Source organism: Martes martes, assembly GCF_963455335.1.
Source record: "Martes martes genome assembly, chromosome: 3".
NCBI lineage: Eukaryota > Metazoa > Chordata > Mammalia > Carnivora > Mustelidae > Martes > Martes martes.
The window spans coordinates 106,985,280-107,001,041 of record NC_137890.1 but is presented as its reverse complement, the minus strand read 5'-3'; the positions used below and the strand labels follow the sequence as shown (position 1 = coordinate 107,001,041).

Genomic DNA, 15,762 nt, shown 5'->3' with positions numbered 1-15,762 from the left:
AACTTAGTCCTATAATGTAAATATAATTATGAAATAATTTTAACATGCAACTAAACAGTTTTATGACTGTTAAATCTGCCTAATACATTGTTGTCTGTCACACTTATTTTCCTCCATCCCTATCCCAGCTCATCTTGCATGTAAAAATACTCATAAAATCTCAGTGACTAAAATAGTTTATAGTGGTCTTATAGTCATTCTATCTCCAGGTAGATAAACACTTCATCCTGGATATATAATTTAATCGATTTGGAAGTGGAAGAAAGTAGTAGTCAATAACCTTTTAGTTGTAAGGATTTAAGTTGGCACCAATTGGATGGATATATACACATATTTAACTATTGGATGGTATTTGTTTCTGGTGAAGCAGCCATTACTCATGAGCAGGATAGCATTCACTTCCTCCCAGTGGTCGAATCGGGCAAACTCTGAGCAAAGTAAACTCCTGCGCCAGATCCTGCATTCTCTTAACTGGTAATAAAGAATCTTGCTGGCCTGACAGGTTGTCACAGCAATTATTCACATGAAGTTCTGTAGCAGTTGTATCTGTCAGCCCATGTAGTATTGAATATTTTAACTGGCAGTCTTCCAAGACTGAACATTAATCTTACCATCTCCTATTACAGTCCCTAATCAAGATATTCCAGGGGTGATTGCACTAACATTGTTTGAAGACTACATCTACTGGACTGATGGGAAAACCAAGTCACTCAGCCGTGCCCATAAAACCTCGGGAGCAGACAGACTCTCACTGATTAACTCATGGCATGCCATCACAGATATCCAGGTGTATCATTCTTATAGACAACCCGATGGTAATTATTCTTTCCATGATTTCCATAAGCACATCCACATCTTTTAGTAACATTCCATTTTTGTTTCCTCCATGGTTAAGTGTAAATTTATTTTTGAGAAAGAGTACCAGATTTCATTATTTAGCTTAACTGTATAGGATGAATTGGATTGATTTCAAGTTTGTCTATTAAGGAATATGATTAGAAGCTCAATAATAGTATAGAGAATTATTAATTTGTTGAAATGCTAAGTTGAAATGATAATAAATGTAGTTAGAGAAGTAGAGAATGCATTCTTGAAATGATTTCTTAACAAAATAGTTATAGGATCCTTACTTTCTGGAATGCTGTGTGAAAGGAATTATACTTAAGTATCTCTGGGGCTCTAAGAAGGAGAAATATATCAAGTTTCTTAAGTGTATGTCTAGTGGAATTCTGTCAGGTCTTATGCAATAACAGTTTGATTATTTTGCTTAAGCCACTATTTGGCTTATAAAACAAAGCCATCTACACTATTAGTGGTAGATCATTGCTTCATTGTTTTATTTTACATTTATAATTATAAACATATGTATGTTTTCATCCAAAATGCTTCTACTCTATATTCTGATGGACATTTTTTTTCTACTAAAATGCTTGTTTTAGTGGAACTACATCTTTAAAATTATTTAATGGTAAAATAAATACCATTGGGCAATGAATAGAATTTACAACAGAATACAACTATATTTATGACCTTGCTGATTTCTTGATTACAAAATGCTACAAGCTATGAAGTTTAAATGCCCTGTTTCTAATCCCATGTTATATTTTGGTCTTGATTTTTCTGTTTTGCTGTTTCTCTTTCATCTGTAGTCTCCAAACATCTCTGTATGATAAATAACGGTGGTTGCAGTCATCTGTGCCTTTTAGCCCCTGGAAAGACTCATACCTGTGCATGTCCCACCAATTTCTATCTTGCAGCTGACAATAGGACTTGCTTATCCAACTGCACAGCCAGTCAGGTGAGTAGAGCCCTAGAAATTGTTTCATAGGATGTCTCATCAAGCTGTTATAAAGATTTTGCCTGCGTTTTATTTATTGGCTTAAACCACTGGGAAGCATCTTTTTTTGTTATTTAGCATAGTATGATGAACCTCCCATACATCGTATAGAGAGTCATTGAGTAAGAGAAAAACAATTGATGTCATCCTGAGAACGAGACCTCAGGAAATAGGAGATACAAATAGAGGCCAAAAAGAGAAAAACAAACCTGGAAACCATTTTTACACAGCTCCACACAGAGTAATGGTTCAAATCATGAATGGACATAGCAGAATCATTAGAAGAGATCGAACATATTTCAAGAAGGCAGGGTGATTGTGGCATAGGGTGAAGACTAAGATATATGCAGTTTAAACAAATAAACAAATCTTCCTAGATAATCTGCTATGTCACCATGTATACTCCCCTCCCATTCCTCAACAAAGGATATGTATGGAAGAGATGAATTGGACAAAAAGTCAATTTTCTAAATTTTTTATTGAAAAATTATATGATCTAAATAATTTCCTTCCCAAACTCTTTTTCTTCAACATGTAACTACATGTTGTAATTAGTAAAGTAAAGTAAAGATTTTAAAATGTATGCTCAGTAGTATTTAGTTGCATGGACTTGATATTACTACTTACAAATTTTGGGTGATAGATGACATTATAAGATTTGATTTTTTATATTTGAGTTACTCTGTTATATAATATAAAATTGTCAAAGGAACCATGATTTGTTTTGAAAATGTCTAAAATTTGTTCTTAGAATTCTGTGGGGGGTACTTATTTTTATTTTTAAATTATTATTATTATTTTTTTTTATTTGACACACACACACACACACACACACACAGAACAGGCAGGGGGAGCGGCAGGCAGAGGCAGAGAGAGAAGCAGCCTTCCCACTTGAGCAAGGAGCCCCATGTGGAACTTGATCCCAGGACTCTGGGATCATAACCTGAGCTGAAGACAGATACTTAACCGACTAAGCCACCCAAGCATCCCAGAATTTTGTGTTTTGAATCTGCTGGTTTCCTAATTTTAGCAGTGACTTTGTGGTAAAACACTGAATTTCTCTTTGGGTGTGTTTATTTTCAGAACAGAGAAGCTAATATTAGCTCACCCAGTTTCTCAAGTTATCACTAGGAGTATCACCAGTAAAGAACTGTATAATGCAAAACATCAAACTGCTTTGTGGTAGACAGTAGGTGTAGTGATGAAGGGTACATTCACTGGGACTGTCACCCTGACTTTGCTTGAAATTGGCTGAATAATCTTGGGTTTGTTACTTACCTTCAAGATGCTTCCGTTTTCTCATCTTTTGAATGGAAATACTAGTATTTCCAGGCCACTCTTATGGAGATTAAATGGGAGAAGTTCCTGGTACATAGTAAGTATTGTTACTGGCCGTGTCCTGGGGTCCAACTAGAACACATGCAAGGATGTGTGCGCAATTAGTGTGAGCTGCCGTCAGGAGGTTCTGATGTGTTATTGGAAGCACAGGTCACAGTTTCTTCTTCTTTTTTCTTTTCTTTTTTTTTTTTACAAAGTGTATTGTTTTAATTATAATCTCCCAAGCATTTGTGTAGGTAAAATACTATATCTTTAAAGAACTAGAAATTTAAGTCACTGTGAGAGACAAAATAAGCAAGCTAATTATTCCTAGAAAGAAAATCTAAGGGAGAAATCCTAGGTTCTTAAAACTTTTTAAATATAATTCCTGTTAGTACTATTTAGTTTAGAAAATGTCCAATTTAAACTCAAGGTTATTCTGAAATAACTTGGTCCCTTGGGGGTGAGATCCAAGAGTCTCTCTGTTGGTGCCTAACACTGTGGCCTTACGTGACTTAGTAGAAATGATGATGCCTGCCTGAGCCACTTACAGAGTGAAGAACCTCTATAGCCAACCAGAAATGGAGCAAAGCCAAAGGATGTTTGACACACAGATGAATATCTCAAAACAGCAGCCTTCCCGTAATCATAAAGGGAATAAAATATTTCAAATTATTATATAAGAAAACCTGTAATTATGTTTATTCAATGCCAAAAAAATCAGATCAACTAAATGAATAACTAAATCAACCCAGAAAAATATTATTAATATAATTAGATTATCTCCCAATTTGGTATTACTGATGATATGATTAAAATATATTAAAAAACTTTTAAATATCCCAATAGTGTTTTTATAAGACTTTTTTAATTTAAAAAAATTCTACTATAGTGAGACAGAACACTGACAATAACAACCCAAATTGTGAATCATATATCTTTGTTGTCAGCAGTACGACCTGAAGAAAAGAATTATTGTTCATTTCGTTTTTACAAAAAAGTTTATGAAGAGCAGTTAATATAATCCATTAGTAGAGATCCCAGTATGTCTTAGGGTTTATGTAGCCATTTACTGCTGATTTTTTTTCCTGATGCGGTGAGAGAAAAATTATCTACTATATACTTCTTGGAGAAAAGTCAGTTGATAGAAACACAATTTTAAATGAGGGTTGAAATTGAGATGAAGCAAATAATCCAAGTATTTCAGAATTATACCAGTTACCATCCTGATAAAAATGTTACATTTTAAATTTATCTTACTATAGGATTTTTTTAATTTTTTAGCATCTAAAAATATATCCCCTGAATAGCATTGACTTTTAGAAAAATAAAATAGGCAAATCACACCAGTAAGAATTCTAATAGAATTGAAATGAACATGAAAATCTTTTAAAAATCAAGATTAAATCCAATTATTATAGCACTTATCATTTCAAATATTAAATTTAAATCATTTTTATTTTTAATAAAAAGTAAACTAAAAATAGTTTTACTTAGTTTTTAAATGGAGATTTTTCTATTGCAAGTAAAACCTCACTTGTGTATGCAGGATTTGCATTTTATACTTGCATCCATTTTAATAGACATGTATTTAGTAGTTTCTTTATAGCTTCTTCTTGTGGGTGATAATTGCAGTTTGCAATTTATTTTATGAAGATATTAGTCTTGGAGAACATTTACCATGAAGAATGTTTTATATTTATATTTAGCATTTATCTTTTTTAAGTTACTGTATTTAAGTATGAAAAAATGAAGCCCAGACACAAAATAGAAGAAATCTTCCTTTGAGAGTAATGAATAAAATGTTGATTAGCATAAAAAGAAACATAATAAGTATATTTTACCCTGGCCTTCTCTTAGCTCAAAACCTTTTTATGTTCTTATTAAAAATGAAATGGCAAGCACAGTCGTCATGTCATATATAATTCCAACAGTTGGTATTTATTTAAATTGGGCATATGTAGTGAGTTTTAAAATATGTATTTTAGGTATTTTTCAAATCTTGATTGGGAAGGCTTTGAATATACTCAGGAGACATGAAATCCTCTTGCTAATGTGCTTTGATATACTGTAATGACTGGAAATGTTTAATGTTCAGGGCAATTGCTTTCAGAGTTAGCCTTATATCCCCAGACAGTCACTATCTATAAAGGTAATATTTTTCCTGTGGTAATTTCCACCACAGACATGACCACAGGCTTAGCAAGTATGGGAAAATCAGTGGGATTTTGTGATACATGTTTTTCACTGAATTTCTGTTGAAATAAAGAAGAAAACAATTTGATAGTGTTAGAAGAAACTAAACTTTGTTGCTTAGTTTTAATATTTTAAAGTAAATTTTTAATGGTAACTATTTCAGATATATATACTCTTTATATGGAAAGCATGGTTTTCTTCAGTTTCTTTTATGAGAATAAGCTTAAAACTTATTGAGATCACTAAGTACTGAGTTTTCTTGGTCTCTGCCCATTTGGCAAATAGTGAAGTTTAGTAGAAACAATAATTCTGTGCTCTGTTTTGGGAGAAGAATTTGAATTCGACACCTTTCTTATAAAAAATCCAATAATAACCTTCTGTAATATTTTTCTGGTAAAATGTTATATGTGTGCTAAGTAGCTTATAAGTAAATACTACCATATAACATTTTCAACTAGTTTCTCTGTTATTAATCTTCCATTTGATGTTTATTTCAAAAGAAAGTTCAAAAAAAACTTACTTCTGTAAATAATGGAATTTCTTTTCTTATAATTTTTAACTATTTATTTTATTTTATTTTTTAAAGATTTTATTTATTTTTTGACAGACAGAGATCACAAGTAGGCAGAGAGGCAGGCAAAGAGAGAGGGGGAAGCAGGCTTCCTGCTGAGCAGAGAGCCCGATGCGAGGCTTGATCCCAGGACCCTGAGATCATGACCTGAGCCAAAGGCAGAGGCTTTAACCCACTGAGCCACCTAGGCACCCCAATTTTTAACTGTTTTAAATGGAAGGGATGATAGGACAAATAAAACCCATTAATAGGGGTGTCTGGGTTCTCCACTGAGTGGGGAGTCTGCTTCTCTGTCTCTCTTCCTCTTCCTCCGCCCCTACCTCCAATGTGCTCAGGCTCTCTCTCTCTCTCCTAAAATAAATAAACAAATCTTTGAAAAAAAAAAACACACTAATAAATATGTCAGTGAAATTTTTTTTTTCTTTTTATAATCTTAAGAATAAGTTTTTTTTTTTTTTTTTAAGATTTTATTCATTCAGAGATCACAAGTAGGCAGAGAAACAGGCAGAGAGAGAGGAGGAAGCAGGCTCCCTGCTGAGCAGAGAGCCCAATGTGGGGCTCGATCCCAGGACCCTGGGATCATGACCCGAGCTGAAGGCAGAGGCTTTAACCCATTGAGCCACCCAGGTGCCCCAAGAATAAGTTTTTTTTTTTTTTTTTAATTTTTTTATTTTAATAAACATATAATGTATTTTTATCCCCAGGGGTACAGGTCTGTGAATCGTCTGGTTTACACATTTCACAGCACTCATCATAGCACATACCCTCCCCAATGTCCATTTCCCCACCACCCTCTCCCATCCCCCTTCCCCCCCGCAACCCTCAGTCTGTTTCTTGAGATTGAGTCTTTTATGGTTTGTCTCCCTCCCAATCCCATCTTTTCATTTTTTCTTTTCCTACCTCCCCCCAAACCCCCCCACCTTGCATCTCCACTTCCTCATATCAAAGAGATCATATGATAGTTATATTTCTCCGATTGACTTATTTCGCTAAGCATGATACCCTCTAGTTCCATCCACGCCGTCACAAATGGCAAGATTTCATGTCTTTTGATGGCTGCATAGTATTCCATTGTGTATATATACCACTTCTTCTTTAGCCATTCATCTGTTGATGGACATCTAGGCGCTTTCCACAGTTTGGCTATTGTGGACATTGCTGCTATAAACATTCGGGTGCACGTGCCCCTTCGGAGCACCACGTTTGTATCTTTAGGATATATACCCAGGAGTGCAATTGCTGGGTCGTAGGGTAGCTCTATTTTCAGTTTTTTGAGGAACCTCCACCCTGTTTTCCAGAGTGGTTGCACCAGCTTGCATTCCCACCAACAGTGTAGGAGGGTTCCCCTCTCTCCGCATCCTCGCCAGCATCTGTCATTTCTTGACTTGTTAATTTTAGCCATTCTGACTGGTGTGAGGTGGTATCTCATTGTGGTTTTGATTTGTATTTCCCTGATGCCGAGTGATGTGGAGCATTTTTTCATGTGTCTGTTGGCCATCTGGATGTCTTCCTTGCAGAAATGTCTGTTCATGTCCTCTGCCCATTTCTTGACTGGATTATTTGTTCTTTGGGTATTGAGTTTGATAAGCTCTTTATAGATTTTGGATACGAGCCCTTTATCTGATATGTCGTTTGCAAATATCTTCTCCCATTCTGTCAGTTGTCTTTTGGTTTTGTTCACTGTTTCCTTTGCTGTGCAAAAGCTTTTCATCTTGATGAAATCCCAATAGTTCATTTTTGCCCTTGCTTCTGTTGCCTTTGGCGATGTTCCTAGGAAGAAGTTGCTGCGGTGGAGGTCAAAGAGGTTGCTGCCTGCATTCTCCTCAAGGATTTTGATAGATTCCTTTCGCACATTGAGGTCCTTCATCCACTTTGAGTCTATTTTCGTGTGTGGTGTAAGGAAATAGTCCAATTTCATTTTTCTGCATGTGGCTGTCCAATTTTCCCAGCACCATTTGTTGAAGAGGCTGTCTTTTTTCCATTGGATATTCTTTCCTGCTTTGTCGAAGATTAGTTGACCATAGAGTTGAGGGTCTATTTCTGGGCTCTCTATTCTGTTCCATTGGTCTATATGTCTGTTTTTGTGCCAGTACCATACTGTCTTGATGATGACAGCTTTGTAATAGAGCTTGAAGTCTGGAATTGTGATACCACCGACTTTGGCTTTCTTTTTCAATATTCCTTTGGCTATTCGAGGTCTTTTCTGGTTCCACATAAGTTTTAGGATTATTTGTTCTATTTCTTTAAAAAAAATGGATGGGATTTTGATAGGGATTGCATTAAATGTGTAGATTGCTTTAGGTAAAATAGACATTTTCACAATATTTGTTCTTCCAATCCATGAGCATGGAATATTTTTCCATTTCTTTGTGTCTTCCTCAATTTCTTTCATGAGTACTTTATAGTTTTCTGAGTATAGATTCTTTGCCTCTTTGGTTAGATTTATTCCTAGGTATCTTATGGTTTTGGGTACGATTGTAAATGGGACTGACTCCTCAATTTCTCTTTCTTCTGTCTTGTTGTTAGTGTAAAGAAATGCGACTGATTTCTGTGCATTGACTTTATATCCTGACACTTTACTGAATTCCTGTATAAGTTCTAGCAGTTTTGGAGTGGAGCCTTTTGGGTTTTCCACATATAGTATCATATCATCTGCAAAGAGTGATAGTTTGACTTCTTCTTTGCCGATTTGGATGCCTTTAATTTCTTTTTGTTGTCTGATTGCTGAGGCTAGGACTTCTAGTACTATGTTGAACAGCAGTGGTGATAATGGACATCCCTGCCGTGTTCCTGACCTTAGCGGAAAAGCTTTCAGTTTTTCTCCATTGAGAATGATATTTGCGGTGGGTTTTTCATAGATGGCTTTGATAATATTGAGGTATGTGCCTTCTATCCCTACACTTTGAAGAGTTTTAATCAGGAAGGGATGCTGCACTTTGTCAAATGCTTTTTCAGCATCTATTGAGAGTATCATATGGTTCTTACTCTTTCTTTTATTAATGTATTGTATCACATTGATGGATTTGCGGATGTTGAACCAACCTTGCAGCCCTGGAATAAATCCCACTTGGTCGTGGTGAATAATCCTTTTAATGTACTGTTGGATCCTATTGGCCAGTATTTTGGTGAGAATTTTCGCATCTGTGTTCATCAAGGATATTGGTCTGTAATTCTCTTTTTTGGTGGGATCCTTGTCTGGTTTTGGGATCAAGGTGATGCTGGCCTCATAGAATGAGTTTGGAAGTTTTCCTTCCATTTCTATTTTTTGGAACAGTTTCAGGAGAATAGGAATTAATTCTTCTTTAAATGTTTGGTAGAATTCCCCTGGGAAGCCGTCTGGTCCTGGACTTTTGTTTGTTTGGAGATTTTTGATGACTGTTTCAATCTCCTTACTGGTTATGGGTCTGTTCAGGTTATCTATTTCTTCCTGGTTCAGTTGTGGTAGTTTATACATCTCTAGAAATGTATCCATTTCTTCCAGGTTGTCAAATTTGTTGCCATAGAGTTGCTCGTAGTATGTTCTTATAATTGTTTGTATTTCTTTGGTGTTGGTTGTGATCTCTCCTCTTTCATTCATGATTTTATTTATTTGCGTCCTTTCTCTTTTCTTTTTGATAAGTCTGGCCAGGGGCTTATCAATCTTATTAATTCTTTCAAAGAACCAGCTCCTAGTTTTGTTGATTTGTTCTATTGTTTTTTTAGTTTCTATTTCATTGATTTCTGCTCTGATCTTTATGATTTCTCTTCTCCTGCTGGGTTTAGGCTTTCTTTGTTGTTCTCTCTCCAGCTCCTTTAGGTGTAGGGTTAGGTTGTGTATTTGAGACCTTTCTTGTTTCTTGAGAAAGGCTTGCACTGCTATATATTTTCCTCTCAGGACTGCCTTTGTTGTGTCCCACAGATTTTGAACTGTTGTGTTTTCATTATCATTTGTTTCCATGAATTTTTTCAATTCTTCTTTAATTTCCTGGTTGACCCATTCATTTTTTAGAAGGATGCTGTTTAGTCTCCATGTATTTGCGTTCTTTCCAAATTTCCTCTTGTGATTGAGTTCTAGCTTCAGAGCATTGTGGTCTGAAAATATGCAGGGAATGATCTCGATCTTTTGGTACTGATTGAGACCTGATTTATGACCCAGGATGTGGTCTATTCTGGAGAAGGTTCCATGTGCACTAGAGAAGAATGTATATTCTGTTGCTTTGGGATGGAATGTTCTGAATATATCTGTGATGTCCATCTGGTCCAGTGTGTCATTTAAGGCCTTTATTTCCTTGTTGATCTTTTGCTTAGATGATCTGTCCATTTCAGTGAGGGGAGTGTTAAAGTCCCCTGCTATTATTGTATTACTGTTGATGTATTTCTTTGATTTTGTTATTAATTGGTTTATATAGTTGGCTGCTCCCATGTTAGGGGCATAGATATTTAAGATTGTTAGATCTTCTTGTTGGACAGACCCTTTGAGTATGATATAGTGTCCTTCCTCATCTCTTATTATAGTCTTTGGCTTAAAATCTAATTGATCTGATATAAGGATTGCCACCCCAGCTTTCTTCTGATGTCCATTAGCATGGTACATTGTTTTCCACCCCCTCACTTTAAATCTGGAGGTGTCTTCGGGTCTAAAATGAGTTTTTGTAGGCAGCATATGGATGGGTTTTGTTTTTTTATCCATTCTGATACCCTGTGTCTTTTGATTGGGGCATTGAGCCCATTAACATTCAGGGTAACTATTGAGAGATATGAATTTAGTGCCATTGTATTGCCTGTAAGTTGATTGTTACTGTATATTGTTTCTGTTTCTTTCTAATCTACTACTTTTAGGGTCTCTCTTTGCTTAGAGGACCCCTTTCAATATTTCCTGTAGAGCTGGTTTGGTGTTTGCAAATTCTTTCAGCTTTTGTTTGTCCTGGAAGCTCTTTATCTCTCCTTCTATTTTCAATGATAGCCTAGCCGGATATAGTATTCTTGGCTGCATGTTTTTCTCGTTTAGTGCTCTGAATATATCATGCCAGTTCTTTCTGGCCTGCCAGGTCTCTGTGGATAGGTCCGCTGCCAATCTAATGTTTTTACCCTTGTATGTTACAGACTTCTTTTCTCGGGCTGCTTTCAGGATTTTCTCTTTGTCGCTAAGACTTGTAAATTTTACTATCAGGTGACGAGGTGTGGACCTATTTTTATTGATTTTGAGGGGCGTTCTTAGCATCTCCTGGATTTTGATGTTTGTTCCCTTTGCCATATTAGGGAAATTCTCTCCAATAATTGTCTCCAATATACCTTCTGCTCCCCTCTCTCTTTCTTCTTCTTCTGGAATCCCAATTATTCTAATGTTGTGTCGTCTTATGGTGTCACTTATCTCTCGAATCCTCTCCTCGTGTTCCAGTAGTTGTTTGTCTCTCTTTTGCTCAGCTTCTTTATTCTCTGTCATTTGGTCTTCTATGTCACTAATTCTTTCTTCTGCCTCATTTATCCTGGCAGTGAGAGCTTCCATTTTTGATTGCACCTCATGAATAGCTTTTTTGATTTCAACTTGGTTAGATTTTAGTTCTTTTATTTCTCCAGAAAGGGCTTTTATCTCTCCGGAGAGGGTTTCTCTAATATCTTCTATGCCTTTTTCGAGCCCGGCTAGAACCTTGAGAATTGTCATTCTGAACTCTAGATCTGTCATGCTACCTATGTCTGTATTGATTAGGTCTCCAGCCTTCGGTACGGCCTCTTGTTCTTTTTTTTGAGGTGAGTTTTTCCGCCTTTTCATTTTGTCCAGGTAGGATTTGCTTTCTCCTGCTGTGGAATTCCGCTGTTCTTGGTGACTGAAGTTGGTTTTGGATGGTTTCTTGTTGATCTTCTGGGGGAGGGGCCTGTTGTAGTGATTCTCAAGTGTCTTTGCCGCAGGCGGAATTGCACCGCCCTTGCCAGGGGCCAGGCTAAGTAATCCGCTCGGGTTCGCTTTCCGGAGCTTTTGTTCCCTGAGCGCTTTCCGTAGAGTTCCGGAGGACGGGAATGAAGATGGCGGCCTCCCAATCTCTCGGCCCGGAGGAGCCGAGAGCTTGGGGTTCCGCTCCTCAGTGCACTCTCAGAGCAAAGCGCCCAATAGCCCCGCCTCCCTGGCTTGCGGTCGCGCCTCGAGGAAATGAGTCAATTGTTGGAGCTGGAGAAAAGCGCCGGGTCGCTTTTGTCTCCGTGGCCTCCGGCCGCGCTCCGAGCCCACCCAGCCTGCAACCGGCACAAGGTAACCCCGGGCTTAGAGCTCACTCCTCGGCTTTGTCCCTATAGCCGGCTTCCCCGCTCTAATACCTGCGAGCTCTGCGGCACTCAGACATCCCCAGTCCTTCTGTGACCCTGCGGGTCCTGGGGTTATGCTGACCCCGCCTGGGTTTCCCCCCAGTTTAGCCTCTGGAGCGATGTCTCCCAGTGGAGCCGACTTTTAAAAGTCCCGATTTTGTGCTCCGTCGCTCCGCTGCTTGCCGGGTGCCGGCCCCTCCCCCCGGGGTCTGTCTTCCCGTCGCTTTGGATTCACTTCTCCGCAGGTCCTACCTTTAAGAAAGTGATCGATTTTCTGTTTCTGGGATTGTTGCTCTTCTTCTCTTCGATTTCCCGTTGGATTTATAGGTGTTCACAATGGTTAGATAAGCTATCTAGCTGATCTCCTGCTACCCGATGTCGTCTCAGCCTGCTACTTCTCCGCCATCTTGACTCCTCCCCCCAAGAATAAGTTTTATTACAGCAATTTTCTTCAGTGTTTTATTTAAAATATACAATATTCAAAAAGATATTCAGCAAAAAAATTTGTTGCAGCATTATATTTTTTTACTGTTTTTTGATTTGCAAATGTTCATTTTAACTTAGAGATACCTACTATTTGCTAAGTTCTTTGCCAGGCTTTGTGGGGAGGTTATAGCATAGGTTGGTAAGTCTTTGACCAAGATAGCATTAACATTCCTCAGCTTGAAGAACCTTTAGACAGTTTCTTCCTGACTGTAGGTCCCTGAGTCCCTTTTCTTAGAGCATTCACTTTAGAAAACTTGCAATTGTGGATTACTTCTCTGCCCTTTGAGATGTAAATTTTCTCCCAGCTTCTTGCCAGTTTTACAGCTTAGGAATGTCTTTCTCGGGGCACCTGCTTGGCTCAGTGGGTTAAAGCCTCTGCCTTCGGCTCGGGTCATGATCCCAGGGTCCTGGGATCGAGCCCCGCATCGGGCTCTCTGCTCAGCAGGGAGCCTGCTTCCTCCTCTCTCTCTCTGCCTGCCTCTCTGCCTACTTGTGATCTCTCTCTCTCTCTCTGTCAAATAAATAAATAAATAAATAAATATATTTAAAAAAAAAAAAAAAAAGGAATGTCTTTCTCAAGGACTGGGAACCATCCCTAGAGATTTAATCATCAAGAAAGATAGTCCCTGACTATCTTGGTCTCTTTGGGAAGGTTGGAGCCCACCTTTGATAAGTACCATCTAGCAAATACAGACAGCCTAATCATGTTGACCAACATCCTCCATACTTTTCCATTAGTTTACCTCTAAGCTTCAACCTACCCCCACTTTTTGTTTCAGTGGAGTTCTGTTCACTCTCTCTCCCCTATTGCAAGTTTTAAACAAAGTCTTCCTTGCATGTTTAACTATCTAGTGCAATTTTTGTACCTATTTTTTAGTTGTGACAGTTTATTTACCCTCAAAGATCATGTATATTTATTAGGAATTCTGAATACTGAAAATAACTGTACCAGTTTTAACTGCTTTAAAGAAATATTCTTAAAACTTATTTGGGCAGATATTCATTATGGCTAAAGGCAGTATGTTCAGAAAGTTCCACGGAATAACAGCATGACAGTGCCGGAAAAGATCATCCAGATTATATTTAACTCCTCATTTGGTGGCTAAGGAATAGAGATAGAGAGATGTTAATCCAATTGTCTAAGATTCCTAAGAAAATGCAATTCAGTTAACTTAATTTGAATTAACTAAGTTAATTCAACTTTTCAATACATTCAGGATAACTGTTCCTGATATTTCTGGTGATTTTTAGCCCTCTTCAGCATTTGCCATGCTTTTTGTAAAGGCTCAGCTAATGAGTATTTAAAATTTGCTGGCCACATGGTCTCTGTAGCAACTACCTAACTTGTTGTGGTGCGAGAGCAGCCAGCAGCCGTAGATCATATGTAAATGAGTGAGCTTGTCTGTGTTCCAGAAATCCCAGGAGGTCTTCCTGAACAATGTGCTTTCCTGGAAGATCATTTTGCTGCTTGTTGTGCATTTATTCCCTATTGTGGAATGCTCTAAGACCACCACAGTTAACATTTGCAGCAAGAGTGTAGGCTAGGCTACTCTGCCCTGGTGAGTTTTTAAATACCAATTTTGTATCGGGGTAGGGTTCTTCAACCTTTTTTTTTCTTTCCTTTTTTCTTTTTTTTTTTTTTTTAAGTTTCGATGCAAAACTGATAAATGTATTCCATTCTGGTGGAAATGTGACACTGTGGATGACTGTGGCGATGGATCTGACGAACCTGACGACTGTCGTAAGTACACTGGTGAAATGTGGGCATTCAGAATTCAGAGCTCCTTAAATCTCAGACACTGAAAATTGAAGTGAGTCCTTAAGTATGACCTTCTGATACTTTTACAAAATCTTTAAAAATACAACAAAAATTGTTAACAGTCTCTTGAGTATGTCTCTATTAACTGTTACATTTAGAATGACATCAGCAATTTGTGTTAGTATTTTGTTTTAAATTTTCTTACTTACAGAAAAATTACACTCTTTGTGTAATGATCAGTATAAATAACAATCAACATGATTTTGCCTGGATATATCACCAAATTAAAAGCAAAAAATGACAAGTCTGCAGAATGCCAATCAATAACTAAGATCTTACCTTTAAGAGATTAATCATAGTGTTAAAATACTGAACATTCTTTAAAAGTGAGATTTTTTTCCCAACATAAATCATTAGTTTGTTCTACTAGTAATTTAGTATGCTCTTAAGTATTCATTAAAATGACTACTAATTTTACTTTGACTCAAATTGTGATTGGAATGGTTAGATGTCAAATACATACATACATACATATATATACATACATACATATAGGTAGGTATACCCATATAAGAATGTGTGTGTGTGTGTGTGTGTGTGTGGCTTATGTATATGTTCACATATGGGTATATACATTTATTTATCTTTGGTAACTTTGGTTGTAATGGACAATCAGTAAACTTATTCTTGATAGTCTTTTGTAGTTCAGACCATGGGTCACTCCAGTACAATCCTATCAAGTTGAAGATGCTTATAGTCGATCATGATAATTCCCTCAAATCTCGGTGGATAGTTGCCATGATTTGGCCTTAACAATTGAGTTCAAGATCCTTAAGCTTACACTAAAGAAAGTATACTAAGTAAAAGCTAGTTACTTTCTGCTGTAGAACTTTCCACCACATAATTACAAAACTGTTCTAACCTTAGGGTCTCTAGATAGTTACTTAGATGAGAGGCATTCCATATCTCTGGTCACTACAAAGTGTATAAACCATTTGAAGTTGTTTTACATTGTTCATTGTTTTCATTTGAAAACAGCTAATAATATATTCAAGAAAAAGGAAAAAAGTTACAGAAATCATTGCTTTTCTAATATTCTTCTTATGTTTTTGAAAGGTCCATTGGTCTTTGATTTTTTAATATAGTTTTTGTTTTCACTGTGATAGACAATACATATGAGTAGTTTTTGTATGATGTAAATATACTATTATGCCTGAATTATATTTGAATTAAAAGGACTATCAAAGGAACAAATTATATTGGTGACCAACTGAGATTTACTCATTAAAAGAAAGTTACTGATTTCCCTGCAATAAAGTA

General features: G+C 36.9%; 1 protein-coding gene across 1 annotated transcript in view; it reads left to right on the top strand.

Annotated features, from left to right (window-relative positions):
- The window catches only part of LRP1B (LDL receptor related protein 1B), a gene marked incomplete at both ends in the record, with an annotated part of 1,929,835 nt that overhangs the window by 1,711,095 nt on the left and 202,978 nt on the right, over positions 1–15,762 (top strand). Inside the window, 3 exons of the mRNA XM_080798957.1 lie at positions 627–815; positions 1,650–1,798; positions 14,331–14,424. Of these exons, the coding sequence (XP_080655083.1) occupies positions 627–815; positions 1,650–1,798; positions 14,331–14,424 (432 nt within the window). The remainder of the gene's footprint in view (positions 1–626; positions 816–1,649; positions 1,799–14,330; positions 14,425–15,762) is intronic.